Source organism: Dioscorea cayenensis, chromosome 9, assembly GCF_009730915.1.
Source record: "Dioscorea cayenensis subsp. rotundata cultivar TDr96_F1 chromosome 9, TDr96_F1_v2_PseudoChromosome.rev07_lg8_w22 25.fasta, whole genome shotgun sequence".
Taxonomy (NCBI): domain Eukaryota; kingdom Viridiplantae; phylum Streptophyta; class Magnoliopsida; order Dioscoreales; family Dioscoreaceae; genus Dioscorea; species Dioscorea cayenensis.
The window spans coordinates 2,587,007-2,608,103 of record NC_052479.1 but is presented as its reverse complement, the minus strand read 5'-3'; the positions used below and the strand labels follow the sequence as shown (position 1 = coordinate 2,608,103).

The 21,097-nt window shown below is 29.6% G+C and overlaps 2 protein-coding genes across 3 annotated transcripts; one reads left to right on the top strand and one right to left on the bottom strand.

The window, feature by feature from the left end:
* The first annotated feature begins 13,615 nt into the window (after positions 1–13,615).
* LOC120269384 (probable WRKY transcription factor 54) lies at positions 13,616–15,125 on the top strand. Of its 2 annotated transcripts, XM_039276721.1 has the most exons (4): positions 13,616–13,901; positions 13,993–14,097; positions 14,251–14,292; positions 14,484–15,125. In XM_039276721.1, the coding sequence occupies exons 1-4, from the start codon at positions 13,654–13,656 to the stop codon at positions 14,950–14,952; spliced, it is 864 nt and encodes a 287-aa protein (XP_039132655.1). In that variant the 5' UTR covers positions 13,616–13,653; the 3' UTR covers positions 14,953–15,125. The 2 variants fall into 2 exon arrangements, with proteins under 2 accessions (XP_039132655.1, XP_039132656.1); XM_039276722.1 differs by lacking the exon at positions 14,251–14,292.
* Positions 15,126–17,456: 2,331 nt separating this feature from the next.
* LOC120268762 (pentatricopeptide repeat-containing protein At2g40720) lies at positions 17,457–20,095 on the bottom strand. The gene has a single exon (XM_039276039.1). The coding sequence runs from the start codon at positions 19,936–19,938 to the stop codon at positions 17,503–17,505; it is 2,436 nt and encodes an 811-aa protein (XP_039131973.1). The 5' UTR covers positions 19,939–20,095; the 3' UTR covers positions 17,457–17,502.
* Positions 20,096–21,097: the final 1,002 nt, after the last annotated feature.

The window sequence follows — 21,097 nt, the reverse complement described above, 5'->3', positions numbered from 1 at the left end:
TTCTCTTTGCTTATAATATGAGCACGTGTTGTCAAGATTTTAAGGTTGGAGTCTCCTCTTTTCAAAATGATTTTTCCACATAAATTTATGTAAAATATGAGGCTCATTTTGATGTTAGATGTTAATCTTATCTTTGAAGGGAATAAATGTATGTAAAATATAAGGCTCATTTTGGGTTATTATAAAATATTTAGAGGAAAGAATACATTACAAGTGTGACAAAATTCTTGGATCAACTCATGGTTTATCGAAAGGATTTCTTTTTTTTTTTAAACAGTGGTACCATACAAAATATATTAGAGAAGAAATAAGAACCAAGTACAAGGAATGATGTCAACTATTGGATAGCCCAATAGTATGACACAAAAATATAGAGGGGAGGGTGAGCGTTTGAATCCTTTCCCCGGTAGTACATAGTACACCTAGATCGATATTATTCATCAGTATTATTTATGATTCGGGTGTGAATCCCCGTGGGAGAAACAATAGTTTCACCCCTCTAAAATTAGCATGAGATTTTTTTTAGAAGTCAGTAAATCACTGCTATACCTTCATATCTATTTGTCTCTCTGACAATCTCTTAAATAAGGGGTACTTATCACCTATTCATAAAAAAATAAAAAATAAAAAATACAAAGAATGAGAAAAAAAAAACATCTAGCAAAACTATAGAGATAGTACAAGAAAGATGTCTTTTCACATATTGTGATAGGCTGATAGCAGAATACACCTTTAAATAATATAATATTTGATATTATAAACAGATAAATTTTAATGGTAGCATCTCTATTATTATTTGTGCATTTTTTAATATTACATGTTATAATCTTTGGCCATTTATCAATTGTTTTGAAAAATAAAAATAGTAAAATAAAAGCCGGAGTTATTATTTTAATTATTCCAATAGTAAAATCCATATCATCTTCAAACTATTTTACATTTAATTTGTTGTCACAAGGGGAAGAAAAATATAAAAGATTAATTAATATTTAATCATAATTTTGAGTCTTTATTTTGCAAATTACTCTTTAATTTTTTTCCCATCAAATTGTTCTTTTTATTTGATCTCAGAGAATAAATTATAATTTATAAATGAATTTGTATATCCTCAATTTACAAAACATCAAGATTTTTATGCAAATTTATTTTATGAATATGTATAAACTTAAAAAAATAATAATATAAAGTAATTATAGATTCATACATAAAGCATATTAAAAATATTGCATCTATTAATTATTAGAAGGGGATTAACACCCTAAAACCTAAACACTAAATTCTAAACCCAAGTTTCATTTGGGTTATGAATAGATTTTCCAGGGTTAAAGTCTATAAATAATGGCAATCGCCTTATCCATCCCTGCGAGGGGCAAAGAAACCTCCGGACTAATCGAAAATCTTAATTTGTCAAAGTCATCGCTCATTTTTTTATAAGAATTCACAGTATGTTAAATCTTGGTAAGGTTCTTCGTTTTGTATCTTCTGAGATTAAAGTGACAAGGTAGGGATGACTATCTTACTAGGAGCAAATTTAGTTTAATACAAATCATGCTTTGGAATGAAAGCTAGTTTCAAATTGGTTTCTTGCACTCTTCTTTGCATACAAGTTGATTATACTGGATTTTTTATGGATTCAATATATGTGTATAGATATAACTTCTTAGAAGTAAATATGAAAGAGAATTTTTTTTATACATGCATTATGTGTGCTTATGAAAAAACCAACCATGTTAATTATTGGATAACCTAAAAATATAACAGATTGCAAAAATGAGGGTGAGGGTTCTAATCCTTTTCTAGCTACAGTATTGTTCCTTGTATTGTTTGTACATATATGGACATAAGTACTAGTTAGAAGTAGGTCATGTGAGAGAAATAATAGTTTCAACCTCCATTCATAAATAAATACTAATAATTAATTATTTTACCTCAAAAAAAAAATTAATTATTTCAAAAATACGATTTAAAAATAACGTGAGTGTTGCACGTGATAAATTGACTTGAATTCCAAGTCTATCACCATATCTTATCTGTTAGACTACATCCAACAAAGCATGAACAATCAATCAATCAATGGACGTTATTGGCTAACCAAATATGTGGGGATCTTAATTAAGTTTGTTGACCCACAAATTTAAAAGAAAAATAAATAAAAAATAAAAGACATAGTTTGATTAAAAGTACTAGTCAATGCTTAATATAAACCACCTTAATCGAGAAAAGGAAGTGTTATCAGGAATTAGGACTATATATCTGGGTTTAAATCATTTGAATTTTTTTTAATTATAAGGAAAAAGAATATTTAATGAAAAGATTAAGCTTATGAACTGTCTTTTCTTACTAAGTTGTGGATTACTAGTTTAAGTATATGTGTTAAGTTATTGTTAGCTTAAGAATCGTTTTATTTACCATGAATGAAGTTTTTAAAATATGAAATATCAAATAACGTTTAAATGTAAGTTATATGAGTAATGCCACTAAAAATATCTCAAATGAAATTAAGTAGTCTCTTTCATATCATTCATATCATTTGGAAATACACTGGTGGAGCTGCTTTCAATTATATTGTCCAAGCTTTATCTTGTTTCTCACATGCTACTTATGTGATATATTTATTTATTCTGATTTAATATTGATTTTATCAATATTATATATATATATATATATATATATAATAACGTGTATGTTGATATGGATGCTAACTTCACATCCATATCATTAGAATTACCAATTCGGTCCATCAATTTGACCTGAATATCATTACAATAGAGAAATAATAAATATATTTTTTATCAGAAAGAGTAACCAAGTGAAAAATTAAAATTAAAAATAAAAAAAAATGAACCAAAAGACATATATTACATGTTTTTGTTCACGTGGACATGCCCGACATAGTCACAATCCTTTTGAAAAATATGGATAAATTGAGTAAGGAAATTTAAACCATAGTTTTTTATAATTTCTCTTTTTTGATTTAAATCATATAATATGACAAACCACCTTTTGATCAATTGGTATCGGGTCTCTTGCGTAGAGCGCTCGTTTCAAAGGAAACCCGAGATCGAATTATATGTCCGCGCAAGGTGAGGGCACGGGTGGCATTGAGCTTGCGGTTGCACTCCACGCACGTGCACGCCCCTGATTGAAGCTTATCGTCCTCTTAAAAAAAATCATCTAATAAGTAAATAATAATAAATATATAAAAATTACATTAGAAAAATCTCAAAATTAGGAAAAAAATCATTAATGAGAGAGAATTAGGAGCCACCGTTAGTTACAAAATCTAAAAATCAGTTGATTGTTTAGAATTTGTAAAAGTATTTATTTATTTACTTTAAAAAATGCCATGATTGATCACCTGCATGCATGTTTGTGCATACATGTGTATCGTAGTAGCATATAGATGCATTATATATATATATATATATATATATGAGAAATTCATATAATTCCTCCAACTTTGTCACTTAATTAAATAATTTTGTGGACTATTTTATATCTCAAAAAAGTCATTTTTTTTCTGACACCATCTAATAACTTATTTTTCAGTACTTTTGTCAGAAATGTCCTTCAATAATTTTAAACAGAAACACAAAATAGTAAACAACAAATTAAGATATTAAACATCAACAACAAATATTAAACAAAAACGTTACATTTTAAATGAATACTTGTCTTGTTACACATTAACACACAATATTAAATAAAAAATATAATTAATAAACGGGAAGTACATTTTGTAAGGGAGGCAAAATTAGATTTTTAAATAAAATAAACTGATGCAGGGACTGAAAAATAGGTAAAATGAAAAAAGAAGGGCTGCAGAAGAAATTGAAACATCAGAACTGCAGGGGTTATTTGAAAAGTTATAAGGACTAATAAATAATTTTTCATATATATATATTTCAAATTATACCAACAAACTTTCATATTATTATTATTATTATTACAAATTTTTATAAAAATAAAAACAAAAAAGAACTGCAAAATACCACATCAAGAATAGGCTTTAGAAAAAAAAAGATTATTTTTATAGAAATTTGCTATTATTGAATATAATGAGTTGTTATTTATAATCAAGGGTGGCTTAAGTTAATTAGTGGCATAAATCCGAATTTTAGAATAACCCCTCTAAAAGATATCTGTTTGTTTGTCTTTCTCCGTGTTACTACTCAAGAGATATATTTCAAATTTATGAGCAAAACTCATAAAAGTAAGAATGTAACAATATAAAAATTACAAAAAAAAATCTCATATTTATAATTAAAAGAAATAAATATTATATTAATTTTAAAAAAATAAATGCATGAGAAAAGCCATTATAGAGGATTAAAATAGAATTTTAAAATGTTGGTCATAGAAAATTAAATTTAATATCTTAAGGTGTTATTTTAAATTTTAAAAATTAGTTAAGATTATATAATATTGGCTAAATATTAAATAATATATTTTCATATTATGATAATTATTGGGAGTCCTTCAAAATTTTAAGTTTTTAAAATTATCATTAAAAAATATAAAGATGAGGCCTTAAAATTAAAATTGTTACTAAAAATTTAAAAACGACGTCTTAAAAAGCATTGGGGGCTTAAAGCAATTGCTTCATTAGCCTTACCCTTGAGCCGGCCTTGTTTATAATCAAAACTAGAATTATTAATTCTAATATCAATGGTTATTGTTAGTGCAGTCGTACTATAATTGGCATGATTTGACACATAGTCAAGGTGACGTGGTAATTTAAGTGACGTGACATAATTGATGACATGACAAGACATGGTGACATGGCAAGGAGTCTTGACTTGGAGGCAAATATCTTAAAGATCTTGGTGGAGTTATTTTTGGCAATGTATTCAAGTTGAAGACAAGATTATATTAAGACCATATTTAAGGTGATTTGATTGAAGACTAAATATGGATGAAGCTTAATTGAGAAAATACCTATTTATGGTATGATTGAAGGCTATTGATGGTATGATTTGAAGAAATCTTAATGAGAATGATTGAAGACTATTAAGGGCAAGATTTGAAGACATGCCTATTGTTGGCATGATTGAGATGATTGATTGAAGATCTTTATGGAGAATCTTTGAAAACTAAACCTACAAGGTTGAAGACTAAGTTTGGCAAGTTTCGTGAAGACGCACAAGGACGTGCACTCCTTATGAGGGGACTGCGTGATGAGAAACTGAGGAGGTAGGCTAGTTGCCGGCAGTCGGGATCGGGAGATTTGGCTGCACCGACTCGGACTAAGCATGACCGGGAGGTTGATGGGTCTTGAGGTCGTCTACAATATAACCAAAACTCAGTCAAGTCAGCAGTCAGGTCCATGTTCCAATTCACATTACAACAGGAGTTGCAACAGTTAATTTTGGAACGTTTTTAAATTAGTAGCTGCGGAGATTCTAAAAAAGCTATGTGCTATATTTGGGACGTTGAGGCTTCTATATAAGCTACTTTGCTCGTAGATTGTAAGGGTGACTCGTGGAGGAGAGTGTGTGAGCACTAGACAATCTAGTGAGGGTAGTGATCTTTATTGTTTGAGAGTGTGAGTAACAAGTGTTTCTACTCATGTATTTTCACCTCTTTTAATGGATTGTTTATTTCAGGGTTTGGCCCCCCAGACGTTGGTGAGTGGACGTCGAACTGGGTTACCAATGTCGTGTGTCTTTTTCTTTATTGATTTGTGTGATATTTCTATGAGTGTTTGAGTATTCTTTAAAACCCACAAACCACACCGAAAGAACTAACAGTTATGAACTGGCATGAAACAATAGAGAATACATCATTGTATAATGAGTAAGGAAGTCAAAGCAATTATTGGATAGATTTTCTTGATGGATTTGCATACATTGAACTATCAATATTATTGTCAAAGATAGTTAATTCAAGAAAGAGAAATTCACACTTGTTCACTATTATGAACATTGAAATTTCACACAAATAAATTCAACAAATTAATAATATACACAATATCTACTTGACTTCATGTCAATTAAAGACTTTCTTGTTATTTTGGAATAGGACAGTGGAGGATTTGTTCACAACTCGTGCTGAGAATTGGATTCCTTCAAAAGCAAATAGTTAAATAACAAAAAGGTGTAAAGAGAATAGTAGCAATTATTCAATTTTCTTTCTCCTAGAAGGTTACAATATTAGCCTTAAATAAATAATAAAATAAGACTAAGTTTAGTGATAAATATATATAAAATTAAAAACTAATTACAAAAATTAAGGGATAATTAAAATGGAAAGAATAATTAAACATTAATGAAAACAATAATCAAATATGGATGGAAAATCTTCTACCATTGATTGAGTTGTTTAAATTTTAAACTTAAATTTTCACTTTAATGAAGGCTCAAGTTACAATCTTGCTTGCAGATGCTAAGCCAATCGAACTTTGCCAAATGTATAATCATCATTCAATCAATGTCATATTTCTAATATCATTGTATTCTTGCATGAGAGAGAGAAAGAGAGATCTATGAAATTCTAAAATTTAAATATTACTAAAATTAAGTGTTAAAACATAATTTTGGATTATATATAGTACGCATTAATCACACAAAGAGTGTAGAACCCTCAAGCCATAATATAATAATAATAATAATAATAATAATAAAAACAGAAGCAAAGATAAACAAGGATTGGAAGACTTCCAAAACTTTGTATGATTTTTTTTTTTTAGAAAAACAACAAGCGCCGGAACTCAGAGACGAACATGTGGGGGAGCTGCGCTCACCATCAAAACCGTGCCCTCACCTTGCGCGAGATAAGGATCAAACTCTGGGAGTCACGCTCGACACTTGAGGCGAACACCCTACGTAAGGGACCAATGCTGTAATACCCTGAACCTTTGGATACCTGTTGGAAAATATATTCAGGGTATTACTACAGTTACAGTAAGAATTTTTCTACAGAGTAACCTTGTGGAGAAACCCTAAGTGGAAAGAACAAGGACTTAAGTGTAAAAAGTTTTTTTAAAAGATTTTTGGGTTAAAGAGTAATAGAAAAAGGATTGATATGAAATGCTTGTGAAAACTAAGGACTGAAAAGGTAAGATGAAGGGACCTTTTTTTGAAATATTGTGTTATACTTCAGGGACCATTGGATAATTTGAAAGGACCTTTTGAGAATACTATTTCATAATTCAGGGACCATTGATGAGTTTTTCAGGGACTGTTTTGTAAGAAATTATATTTCTAGGGACTGAAATTGAATTTCGGCTGAATCATAAGTTAGAGAAAAATCTAGACTCTTGAGTGTTCATCTTCTTCATCTCCTTCTATTTCTTTTCCCTCGCTACGATGAAACCGTGAGTTATAAAAGGGCGATGATGGAGCTTTGTGCTTGATGGAGGGAGAATAGGATGAAGTATTGTTTGGTAAGTATTGTGATGATTTATTTATTGGTATACTTGAATGTATGTGTGTGTGTATTTGGTGGATTTGATGAAGAAAAATGATTTATTTGGGTTGAAAAAGCATGTTTAATTATTGTAGATGATGAGTGTATGAAATTGTTTTGAGAAAACCTTGTATTCGAGTTGAAAATCGCTTGAAATGGAGATGAGGTTGCCGGAATTACTGTAGCATTACTGTAGCACCGAGATTAGGGTTTGGTTGGATTAATTAAATTGATTATGATGATTAAGGTGTTAATGATGATTGTTGGATTGAAATGGGTTGAGTTAGTCCAATTGATTTGATTTGATCAAACCAAGTTGAATTGATTTGGTTGGTTGAGTTGAGTTGATTTGGTTGAGTTGGGCTTGATCAAATCAAGTTGATATGGGTTGGGTTTGGTTCAGTTGATTTTGGGTTAAGGGTTTTGGACTGAACCAAGTTGGTTCAATGGATTTTGAATAAGAATTGAGTTGGTTCAAGCTGGTTCAGTTTGATTGAGTTTGGTTCAGTGGAATTAAGCTTGGTTCAGTGCAATTGAGCTTGGTTCAATGGAATTGAGATTGGTTCAGATTGGTTTAGCTGTGTTTCGTCTAAATTGAGCTGGTTTAAATGCAATTGAAGGCCAGTTGGACTGTGCAAGGTTGGATTTTAACCGATTGGAGTGAGTGGGCCCAATAGAGAGTCTATTATTGTTTATAGTATTTTTATTTTTGGGTTTAAATGTGTTATTTATTTTTTTATATTATTATTCTTGTTAGGTGTTGTTCGGTCTTTGGGAGGGAGTTCAGGGTCTAGCAAGGAACCCAAGGACACCGAGTGAGTTGGTAGTGGCTATTATTTTTAAATAATTGATTAATTATTATTATTTTTGAAATAATTATTTAATGGCTAGTATGTTGAAAAATAATTGTTTAAGTATTTCTTTTTTTATCATGTTTAATTGGCGTATAATGTTGAGGGTATACGTATATTTATTTGCCGTTGATGTTCCCCGACAATCGTATTGATACATCAATTTCAGTATAATTATACGTATTTATAAATAGTATAAATACATGTATATGTGATTTAATTATTCGGTTCATGAATTTATTTTTTTGGATGGTTATATATGCTTTTGATTTGGAATGATTTGTGAAATCATGATGCGTGTATTAAAAATATTTTTACCGACAATATTTGTGGGGATCGGTTTTTCATTCCTGGCATAGGAATGGTATTTTGTAGTTTGGACTTTTACTTGGTATTATGCATGTATCGTCATCGTGAATGTTTGTCCCGGATAAGGACCATATGTTATGATTTATACGATTTTGTATTGTTCTCTGCATCTACATGTTGGTTTTGGATGGTGACGGGCTGAAAAAGCCCGACTCATGCGATAGTGGGTCCCCACGGGCCGACCCTTTAGAGGTGGCGTGGTGGACTCGAGTGTTGATTTGTCCGGATCGGTGGGAGCGTAGAGCCCACGATTGGATGATACATCGGGATCCCGGAGTCACCACACGGGACCCGGTGGGCCAACGTCGAGGTTATGAAGACTTGGCGGCTCCCAACCTAGTCGCTGACCGGCTAAGTCGGGGAGAGTTTTCGGGGCTATGGATTTGAGAATGGTTTTATATTATCGATTATTTTGACATTGATTTATGATGAATTTATGTTTCAAAAAGTTCTTTAAAAATGTATTTTTGCTAGAATTCTTGTATTTTTGGAAAAAGTTGGAAAAATTATTTAAGCGATTGGTATTTATATACTTTTATATACACTATATTTAAGTATTTGGAATTATTAAGCCACTACCGACCAACTCGAATGTCTCTGTAGCTGCGAGGCGAGGAACCTAGATTACCGATCGGGTTTAGAGCAGTCGAGGGTTCGATCCCAGGACTGCAGTGGGTCCCTCTTTCTTTCTTTCTTTCTTGTTATTGGTGTCATGACCTTGTAGCGGTTGTACCCGCAAATTAGAGTAATTATATTTATTGTATTTATGTATTTGAACCTGTACTTGGTGAAAAATTGTAAATTGTGATTTGTAGGTCTGCTTTTGTTTAAAACAGGGTGTCAGTTTCCAGTTAAAAGGGAATTTTAACTGATGGGTGCCACATTTACCTCGGTAGAAGGGGTGGGTGTGACAAATGCCAATAGACCAAATGGTCATTGGCACTTTGTATGACTTCTCTCATTGTATATGCATACATAAATAAACATATATATATATATATATATCAGTTTTTTATAAAACAGAGTAGGGCCAATTTAATTGCTGTTTTTGAAAAAAAATTTAAAAACTTGTTTGATAATATATATGTTTTGCCTAAATTGTTTTAAAAATAAAAACAATAAACTATTTTAAAAATAAAATTATTTTTAAAATAGTTTATTGTTTTTATTTTTAAAACAATTTAGGCAAAACATATATATTATCAAACAAGTTTTTATTTTCTTGTAGTTTTTTAATGTAAATCTTCTGCATCTCGCCCATTATAGTTGGAGTTAGACTCTTTATTTATTTTTAAAATAGTTTATTGTTTTTATTTTTAAAACAATTTAGGCAAAACATATATATTATCAAACAAGTTTTTATTTTCTTGTAGTTTTTTAATGTAAATCTTCTGCATCTCGCCCGTTATAGTTGGAGTTAGACTCGCCATATGTCATCCCTCTGCCTACTGTGAACACTGGTTTTAGAAATTGAGGCTCATTTCAATCTTGTATGAGCATTGATAATTATTTTATGTTTTGTGAGTTTTCTCTCTCCTGTGGATTGATGTATGATCTTAATATGGAGATAGCTCAACTAGGTACACAAATTCAGAAGTTGAGGGCTTTAGGAATTTAGGTTATAATGTGGATAACTTGTCAAGACTATTCAATAAAAGTGCAACTAAAATGGCTAAATGCAGTGGAGGAGCTAGAAATTTTTTATAAGAGGGACAAATAAAATCTTGTAAATCAAATTTTGAATACAATCAAAATTATATAACAACACAAGTTAAATATTATAACTAGTTAAAGTCTTTTACATAAATAACTAGTACAAAATATTACAAGAACAAATTTATAAATGATATCTACGAGTTGTCATATTTTGAAAACAATGAATAATAGTTTCATTATCTATGCAATCAAAAATATCTTTTTCAATGTACGTCACCAAGCAATCAGTTAAGAATTGATCGTCAATTCTATTGCGCAATCGAGTCTTCACAATCTCTCTTCCAAAGACTCTCAAAGAGAAAAGTAAAGGGTAACTGATAAATATTTATGTTTTGTGACTTGTGAAGATGAACATGTAAATATAATTTTATAAGAGCGTATATATAATTATATATTTTTATAGGGGTGAAAATATAAATATTCCTATCATAAATTATAATAAATAAAAATAGAAGGGGCAAATGAAATATTAAAAAAATATATTATACAATATGATAAAAAAAAAAATTTAAAAGAAAATAATTTTTTTTAAAACTAAAGGGAGCAATTGTCCCCTTCTTGTATAGGTGGCTCCGCCCCTAGCAAAATGTTGTGATTATATTACAAACTAAATGTGGTCACATTATAAAAATTTTGAACTTCAAACTTATGCTTAAACTATTTATATAAATGCTATTAAACATTGAACATATGAATTATAATGTCATCTTGAGTTGTATTTATATTGATTTTAAGTTAAGTTTTTACAAACTATATTATTATATTAGTTCATTAAAATCATATAATTATTAAATTATTGTAAAAATATACAAAAAAATATTAATTACATAAACAATTGAATCAAACAAGTTTCTGTATTTTTTTTTCAAAACTTGTTTTTAAAAGCTTTTTCCAAATGAATTTTTTAGTTTTTCATTTTTTGATATATTTTCAAAAATACCTTCACTCAACCAGATTTTTTTTATTGTTTTTAATCCCAAAATTTGTTCTAAAAATCAATTTTATAAAATTATTCTAAAAACATAAAAACTAAAACAAAATCAAACAGCCTATGTTTTTAAGCTCAGGCCTCTCTCTGTTTTTATTATTATTATTATTATTATTATTATTATTATTATTATTATTATTGATTTATAATTATGTAAGGAATCAAACTGGAAAACTTAATCAACTCAAGTCTCTACAACTGAGACCAAACCCTCATGACAGATATGTATATATACATAATTTGTAAAAAAAGGTTCAAATACAAAGTTTAGTACCAAGACTGTCAAGTCATTTTCTTAAGTCTCTTTCTTTTTCAATCTTAACTAACACGGATATTTGACTCGAGTTAGGTTAACCAACACGGGAGTTTCGTTCAAGTTAGTCAACATTCAAATTTGACTCAGATGAATCAAATTCTTTATATTTTTTTATTTATTAAAATTTAAAAATCAAATAAGAAATAGACAAATTTTGTTCCATTCGGTGAAGATGCCACTAAAACATTGTTGAATGGAAATTAAATAAAAAAAAAAGAAAAATAAGGTTAATTAATTTGGGCCTTGGGCATACTGTTAGAAAAACAATCTTTTAATTAATAAATTAAAAATATTAACAAAATAAAAAAAATAAAAATTGTATGTTTATTAATATTTATATAAACTTAAAAATTAATGACTTAATGCAATTAATTAATTAATTAATTAATTAATATATTATTAAAAAGATAGTGAAACACTAACTCTAACTTGTGTAGTAGCATACCCCGATTATCTCAAAACTAAACTAGATAATTTATCTAAATTTTTACGAAATTAATAGTAGTTTAAATTAAAAGCTTGATGACTAATTAGAGAATGTATAAAAGTAATTCTTAATTATGTATAACATAAAAAAATAAAAATAATAAAAATATATTAAACAGTAATTACTCAAGTTATAATTATTATGTATATGTAAAATTACGTGTCTAGCATGCCGACAATCCTTGGTCCTAACTTTAATTACTTGTTTAACAAGGGTCACAAATCTATTATATGTATATTTTGAAGCAAAAAGTCAATAAAATAGTTTGAAGATGTTGCACTGTTTCAAGATGAAAACGACTGCATTGAACTAGCAAGTTATTGATATTCAACACAATCAACACTTGCTTCACCATCAAGCTATACAGTAATTACGACTTTCAAACAAATAGTAATTAACATTTTTATTAACCATTTTTCTTTTTAAAAAGTAGAATAATCTACAATGTCCGAATAAATAAACTAATTATATAGTGCTAGAAAACATTAAATAAATCGTGAACAAAATCTTTTTCCAAAAAAATAAAGAAGGAAAGAAAGAAAGAAAGAAACATGAACAAAATTTTAATTAATCCACAAACCAAACTAATTTATTTTAAAAATTGTTTTATGTACTTTTGTTACTAAAAAATATTAGTGTATATACAGAGATGTGTGTGTGTAATGTTTTTAATATTAAAACTTGTTATTATTACATTTATATGATATTATATAGTTATTTCAATATAATTTTGTTATCTAAAAACTTAGAATCAATAGACAGCTTTTAGAAAAAACTTAATTAATGCCAATTATTTATGTTCACAATGTAGACATCACATGAAACTTCTAGAGAATACTAGACATTAAAACTTAATATAGAAGAAAGTTTAGAATATAAGAAAGTAAACAATGTGAAAATCACCAATCTTATCCATATATACGTGTATAATTAACAACCATTAATATTTTCATAAAAACAAAGACTTTAAAAAGACTTTCTTAAGTTAGAAAGGTTTTACACTCTCTTCTTTTGATTTTCTTATTATTTCATTCTATTAAGAGTTTATTGTTTGGCAAAACTTCTTTTTGTATAAATATACAATGAAATAAATCAAATTAATTTTATTGGAAGATGATAAATAAAATGAAATTTAAATAAAAATGGTGAGTAATTATACTAGTTTTTTGAGTGCCTTCTGTTAATTAAAAATATCTCTAATTAATTATATCTCAGACTATGATAATTTTTTATATTTAGTATGATAATTTTATGGTTAAAAACCAGATTTATTTTTACTTCACAAATAAAAAAGAAAATAGAGAGTTTAGTGTTGTCATAACTCAATTACACTCTTCCCCACCCTCTCTCACATAATATTATCAAATACTCAACTCTCTTTTCTCTTACTATAGATGAAGCGAAGACCTATATAAGCCTCTAGTGGTCTCATATATAGGACCTTCATATTTTTTTTGGAAGTTCTAGATTAGTACCTCCAAAAAGATAAAAATAAAAATAAAGAAAAGTTGGTGCATGCATGGAGAAGAAGGTGATGAATATTAAAGCTGCAGCAATGATGGAAATATCTAGAGCACTAGGACTCATCTCTTATCTTCAAGCTTATCTGTGTCCATTAATACCAGCCAAGAAGGAGATGGAGCAAGCCACTAATCTTCTTCAAGAGATCATGAGCTCACTCTTACAGTCTGTCACTATTCTTAATTCTATTGCTGCTGCTGATCAAAGGATTCCCTATGAAGATACTGCTACTACTGTTAAGAGAAGGTATCGTATATATATATATATATATATATATATTATCATCAAGTTTCTTTAATTTATATTGTTTGAATTGATATTTGAAATTTTATTGAAGGAGAGTACATGATTCAACTAGAATTGTTACAACTAATCCATTCTGTGATGGGTATCAGTGGAAGAAGTATGGAGAGAAGGATATCAAGAACTCTGATTTTCGAAGGTAGGGAGATTAATTAATTATATATCTTTGATGTTTTCAGTGTTTGTTTGTGATTTATTATTCCATCATGCATCTTTTTTTTCCCCCATTTAGAGTTTAGATCAAATCTAGTTGTAAGTGTTCCTTCTTCTGATGATTGATATATATATCTAGGAAGTATGGTCTGAAGGATATCAAGAACTCTATGTTTCCAAGGTACAAAGATTAATTACATGCATATATATATATATATAGATATATATATATATATATATTGATGTTTTCATTGTTGGTTTGTGATTTATTAGATAGACCATGATCATACATATGTGCTGTACTTCTTTTTTTTTATGAGGACGATAGATGAAGAAATATATATGCTTGAAACTCGTTCTCCTGATTTGCAGAACATACTACAAATGCACAAATGAAGAATGCAAAGCAAGGAAAAAAGTGCAGCAACAAGACAAAAACATGCCTTCAAACTTCATGGTCATTTATGACATGCAACACATATGCAATAATACTGTCCAGGAAACCAAAAAAAACTTATTGTCACCTTCAACTTCAACTATAAATTTTGGTTCCATTCTAGAATCAAGCTCTTTCATGATGGACAATATTAATCAACAAGAACAAACCTTATCTTCAATCTCTGATCAGTTCCAAATTACTAACACAGTACTGTACAATGATAATATTAGTGTTGCAAAAGCAGTGCAGGGTGCTGAAAGTACTGGTGATAACATGGCAGGGATATTCTCACCTTTGTCTCCTTTAGATTGTAATGAGATTCAGAATGCTTTGGAGCTTTTCAACCTTGTGGATCATGAGGATGGTTCATTTGCTGAGGATGAAGATGACTCTCTCTTTTGATCTAAGTCTATGCATGCATATGTATGTTTTCATAAATTACGTATGGTTTTGAAACGTTTTTGAGAGTTTGAGAGTTTATGTTTGAAGTTGTGTGTTTGTAGTTGATGAAGAATGCATCATGAGTCTGTTTGCCTTTTCGTTTTACACTAATAAATTTGTGTGTTTTTCCCTCTAAAATTATGTCTAATTACCATTATACCCATCAAAACATGTACTCTACTCATCACATTACAAATTTTCAGACTAATATTAAATAATCAAATTTATCCTTTAATTTAATGTATTTATACAATTTTCAATAAATCATAATTAACTAAACATTAAATCATATATCCCACTTAGTGAAGTTTATATAGGAGTAGTTTTGAAAAATAATGTAATTTTTTATAAAATTTAGATTGTCAACTAACTTCAAACAATTTTCTAATGGGGTCAAGTGAAATAGAGTAAGTTTTGACGAAAGTAAAAGAAATCTGGAGGATGATTATCAAATTATGCTCTCCGTTATTATAAAATTGTCATAATTCTTGTCATTTGTATAAATATTGAATTGAAAAAGAAGAAAAATCAAAGGTAGGTTATATATATATATATATATATATAATATGGATAAAAAAATAAAATAAAATTTTTATTGAATTTTGAAACCCAATTAACCTTCTTAATATATACGAGGGTCAATTATATAGGGCGGAAGGGAGTACTCTGAAATTCAATTTCTTTTTATACATACCTCTTTTTCCAATCATAAACTATTCACATTAATTTTTAAATTTTAAATAATAAAAAAATTTGTGTACATTTTACTGATGACTAATGGACGTCATGCATGACCTCACCATACCTGAAAACACACTTATTTTTTTTCAATTTTTTTTCCTCATGGACCATATTATGTTCGCTCTCAATGAAAAAATAAACTTCTATAGCAATTTTATATGGATTAACATATGTTCATTATTTTCATAAAAAAACATATGTTCATTATTTTCATAAAAAAAACATATGTTCATTATTACTTGAATTTATTGCCAATAATAATACTAAGCAACAATTAATATTAAAATAAAATAGAAGAAAACAACAAAATACCTCTCCAATTCTTTTGGCTTTTTAAAAAATGTTTCAAAAATTTCAAATTCTCAAAACATCACAGGTTCTCAAAATTTTTATTTTTAAATTTAAATTAAATTATAATTATAAAGTTATATCTACCTTATCTCCCCAGGCATAAAAAAGACAAGCTCACTTACTCTTTAGAGTAAATCTTGCACCCCTAACTGTAATCATCAGTGCTGGACATATTTCGGTATTTATTAAAATATCAAGATACAAAATTAAAATATAAAAATAAATAAATAAATAAATAAAATCATAAGGACAGAATTAGAAATAGAGTTTTTAAGTAATTTTCCCAATAAATTAATTAATACTTATATTTATTTCAATCCCAAAAAGAAAACAAACATAAACAAGCCCTGTATCATGTGATAATATATTGTGAACTTAAAGTCAAGTCAATGGCTGTGAGTTCTGTCAAAAGGACACACACATCAATCAATGGGTTCAAACTTGAAACAAATTTCCAAAGCTATGGTATCTTATTAGTTAAGTCAAGGACCCAGAATTTTTTTTTAAAATAAATAAATAAATAAATATATATATAAATAAAAACTGAGGCAAAGAACAAAAGGAATACGTCACAATTTGGGGTTTTATCATACGTCAGCATTCATTCATATGAATCCTATTATTAATATTTAAATAATAAATTTGGTAATTTCTTTTATTGTTTACCTAATTTATAAGAACATGATCTATTTGTTATGTTATAATTTCTAAAAATTTATTATTATGTGTTTCGTTACATAATAAAGAGGCATGTACATATGGACTCCAAATAAAAAAAAAAAAAAAAAATTAAGAAAACCATCAGTTTTTACAAATAAACATATTATTATTTTATTATTTTACTAAATAAATGACTATTATTTTTTTTTTGGGAGACCATAACTAACTGCTTTTTATTTTATTTGTGAAAGGAGGAATTTTTTATTTTTTAAAAAATAATTTTTGAATTTAAACTGTTAAAAGTCACAATTTATCTCCATAATAAAATCCAACCATTAGCTTTAAAAAAATCTAGTTAATCAAATTCCTAATAAATTCAAAAAAGCGGAATTGCCATTATAAAACAATATAAAATTTTAAAAAAATTACTAACAAAAATGTAACAAAAACTATGGGCTGTTATTAGTATAATTGTTAAATTCTAAAATATATAATGAATAAATAAAAGAAGAGAAAACATGAGGCATTGAAAATTCATACATGTCCTTGTTTTGGTTCACATGGACATGAATGACATCAAACTCCCTCTCATTTTCAACCATAAATTAAAAATTTCGGCACATGAGACACAATTCAGGCATGAAATTTAAATAATACATTTCTAAAAAAAAAATTAAATAATAAAGTTTCACTTTCTTTTTAATCTTCAAATGAACCAATGATTAATTTATCTGCATTTTTATTCTGCAGAAATAAACATCAAAGTCTAATGAAAATATCATCATCATCATCATCATTATCATCATAATCTCTCATTGTTCTTCTGAGATTTGTAAGAGTTTCATGGATAATTAATCCAAGTGAAGACGATGAATCACCGGAATAAAACACTTGAACATTGTTGTTGATCTCAATCCAACTGCAACCTGGAATTTTCTTTGTTCCTTTGTCTTTCAATTGCATCCTTAATTTGGCTGCTCTGTCTAACAATCCCATTTCATTGAAGAAATTCAACAACTGAGTATAACTCCCACTCTCTTCGGGCTGTAGTTTTATTAGATGATCAGCTGCCAATTGACCGATCACTTTATTACGATGAATTCTGCAAGCACTTAACAAGCATAAGTAAACACTTTCATTCGGTTCAATCGGCATTTGATTTATGAATTGGTAGGCTTCAGACAACCATCCAGCACGGCTGAACAGATCGACCATGTTCACATAGTGTTCCATTCTAGGAACAATGCTGTGATCTCTGAGCATACCGTCGAAAATTTTCATGCCTTGCTCGACTAACCCTGAATGGCTGCATGATGAGATTAATGAGAGGAAAGTAGTGTCGTCGGGAGATACTTTGTACCTCTTCATCTCTTCAAACAACTCGAATGCTACTAAACAATGTCCATGAGATCCATACCCCGCAATCACTGTATTCCAAGCTGCTAAATTTTTAAATGTCATTCGATCAAAGACTCTTCGAGCGTATCTCAAACAACCACATTTCATATACATGTCAAGAAGTGTATTTTCGACGAGAGCATCAGTTAGAACTTGATTTCTTACTTGATATCCATGAATCATCTTGCCTTTGGCCAATGCTGCCAAAGAGGAAACTGAAGCAAGAGAACTAGTTATTGAGATCGAGTCCGGGGTCAATCCCAGCTGAGATATTTTGGCTAGAACTTTGATGGAATCATCAACCATGCCATTCCTTCCATAACATGAGATCATAGAATTATAAACCACCAAATTCTTGTAAGCCATGTCACTGAGTACACATTCTGCTGATTTTGGCATGCCAAATTTGGCATACATGTCTATCAAACCACTTCCGACAAAAACATCAGCAGCAGTGCTGTTCTTGATGGTGAGTCCATGAAACTGATATCCGAGTTGCAGACATCCTAAGCTAGAACTAGCAGAGAGTGCACTTGCAATAACTGCTGAATCCGGCTTCAATCCCTTGGCCATCAATTGATGAAATAAACTCAAAGCATTATCGAATTTCTTGTTTTGACAAAAGCCTGAAATCATGGCGCCCCAAGCAACGATATCATGATCCTCATGTGAACTAAATAAAGCATCTGCAGCTTCGATGTCCCCATTTTTCAGGTACATTGTCATCAAAGAGCTCTGCACAATCATGCTCGTCAACACTGGCCTTTTAACCAACTCCCCGTGAATTGTCTTGCCAAGATCCTTCAGACAAAACACTCCACAAGCCGAAAGTAAATTCAACAATGTGATGCTATCCAGTCTCACACCTAAGAATCTCATCTGTTTATAGACATCCAACGCCTCATGAATGCAGGAATTCTGAAGGTACGCAGAGATCATCGAATTCCAGAGCTCTGTCTCATTGCTTTTCACACCATGAAAAACCTTGCAAGCATCATAAACTGATCCAAATTCCGCATACATTGTCAAAAGAGACGTACCAACATAAGGATCAAATTCATGGCCCTTTTTTATCACACAACAATGAACTCCTTGCCCAAAACTCACAACCTTCCCAGCTGAACAAGCCGACAAAACACTAGTAAAAGTTGAAGCCTGCATCACACAGCCTTTGTTCATCATGAGCACAAACAACTCCAAACTTGTCTCTGACAATCCATTGTAGCAAAATCCCCTGATCATTGCATTCCACAGCAACACATTCTTTTCCATGGCACGATCAAACACTTTGTATGCTTCCTTAACTAGACCCAACTTTGAGTATGCATCAATCAAAGCTGTCTCAAGGATTTGCTCACCATCAAAAGCATTTCTGAATACGAAGGCATGAATCACCTTGCTACACCGTAGATCCAACACTAAGCCACTGCAAGCACCAAGAAGAATACAAAGAGAGAACGCATCAGGCTTAAAACCCAACCACTGCATCCGAGACAACAAAGCCAATCCATCATGCAAGCGGCAGTGATGAAAGAAACCAGAAAGCATGGTATTCCACACAGCAACATCTCTTTGAGGCAATTGATCAAACACCTTGCCAGCACAATCAAAAGAGCCACATTTAACATACAGATTGATGAGAGAGCTTGCAATATGGCAATCAAACTGGAGACCGAATTCAAGGATTCTAGCATGAAGCTTTTTGCCATTGTTCAAATCCAAATTAGCAGCAATGTCTTTGAGGATAGATGGTAAGGTGAATCTAGTGATCCTGTGAACTGGAACACTTGAGAACATCACACAAAAGGAATTGGATGGTGTTTCAGGCTCAGGATCATACACACTTGGACTTGAACATGATTTGTTAAATTCATCTGAGGGAAAACATGCAGAACAACACCAGATTGAACTAACTGACCCTCCGTTTGGTTCACGGAATAGGCATAAGAATGAAAATACGAGTGGTGGATAGGGATTAGGAATAAGAATAAAGGTACAGTCATAGGAATGAAGATAATATTTGATTGGAACTCGAAGGAATAAAAAGTGGGAAAAAAAATCATGAAAAATTACTTTTATATCTTTTAATGTAAATGAATGATATTATATACCATAGTTAATCATATTTAAGGATAATTAATTTTTTAATTTATAAAATAATTTAAACAAAATTATTCATTTTAATTATTATAATTAAATATTTTAAATAAAATCTAATTTAATTATTATATGTTTTATTATAATTATTAAAGTAATTAATCTATTTAATTATTATCCAATTTAATTTTTATAATTAAATATTTAATTAAATAATATATTTTAACTACAATTTTATGAAAATTAAAATGAACAAAATTTCTACTTTCTTAAAAAATTTTTGAAGTATATTTTAATTATGATTTAATTATGATTAATAAATGTTTAAATATTTTTATTTAATTATGATAATTAAATATTTTAATGACATAAATTAATTTAATCAAGAAGTGATTTAATTATAGGATGTATTTAATTAAAGAATGATTTAATTATAACATATATGGGATGTATTATAGAAATAATTTTTTTATGTATGTATTAAGGGTATAATGGTAATTAAAGAGGCAAAAAGAGGAAGGAATGCTCATGCCCCCCCAAATTGGGGGGCATGAGCAATATGGTTTTTAGGGGATGAAGCCCCCTCAATCCCATCCCTCAGCCCCTATTGGTGCATACCCAAACATGGGTATGCACCAAAAGTGGGAGTGATCCCCATACCTTGGGGATCACTCCCTCAATCCAAACGGAGGGTGAATGTTATGCAAAAGTGTGTCACTAAAAAACTGGTCTAATGATGAAAGATGCCCACCACTTATATGCATGTAGGGTCAGTCCCAATAGCAGATGTGGGGACTAAAGAAGTTCATTATATGAAGCTGTGATATGAATTGGAGTTTAAATGGTGGACACGCCCAGG

What these genes read in the sequence shown, in the direction of transcription:
- LOC120269384 (XM_039276721.1), top strand. Translation starts at nt 13,654, where the DNA reads ATGGAGAAGAAGGTGATGAATATTAAAGCTGCAGCAATGATGGAAATA. An exon ending in GCTACTACTGTTAAGAGAAG is followed by an intron (nt 13,902 to 13,992) that starts GTATCGTATATA and finishes ATTTTATTGAAG; the next exon opens with GAGAGTACATGATTCAACTA. An exon ending in AAGAACTCTATGTTTCCAAG is followed by an intron (nt 14,293 to 14,483) that starts GTACAAAGATTA and finishes CCTGATTTGCAG; the next exon opens with AACATACTACAAATGCACAA.
- LOC120268762 (XM_039276039.1), bottom strand. Translation starts at nt 19,938, where the DNA reads ATGTTCTCAAGTGTTCCAGTTCACAGGATCACTAGATTCACCTTACCA.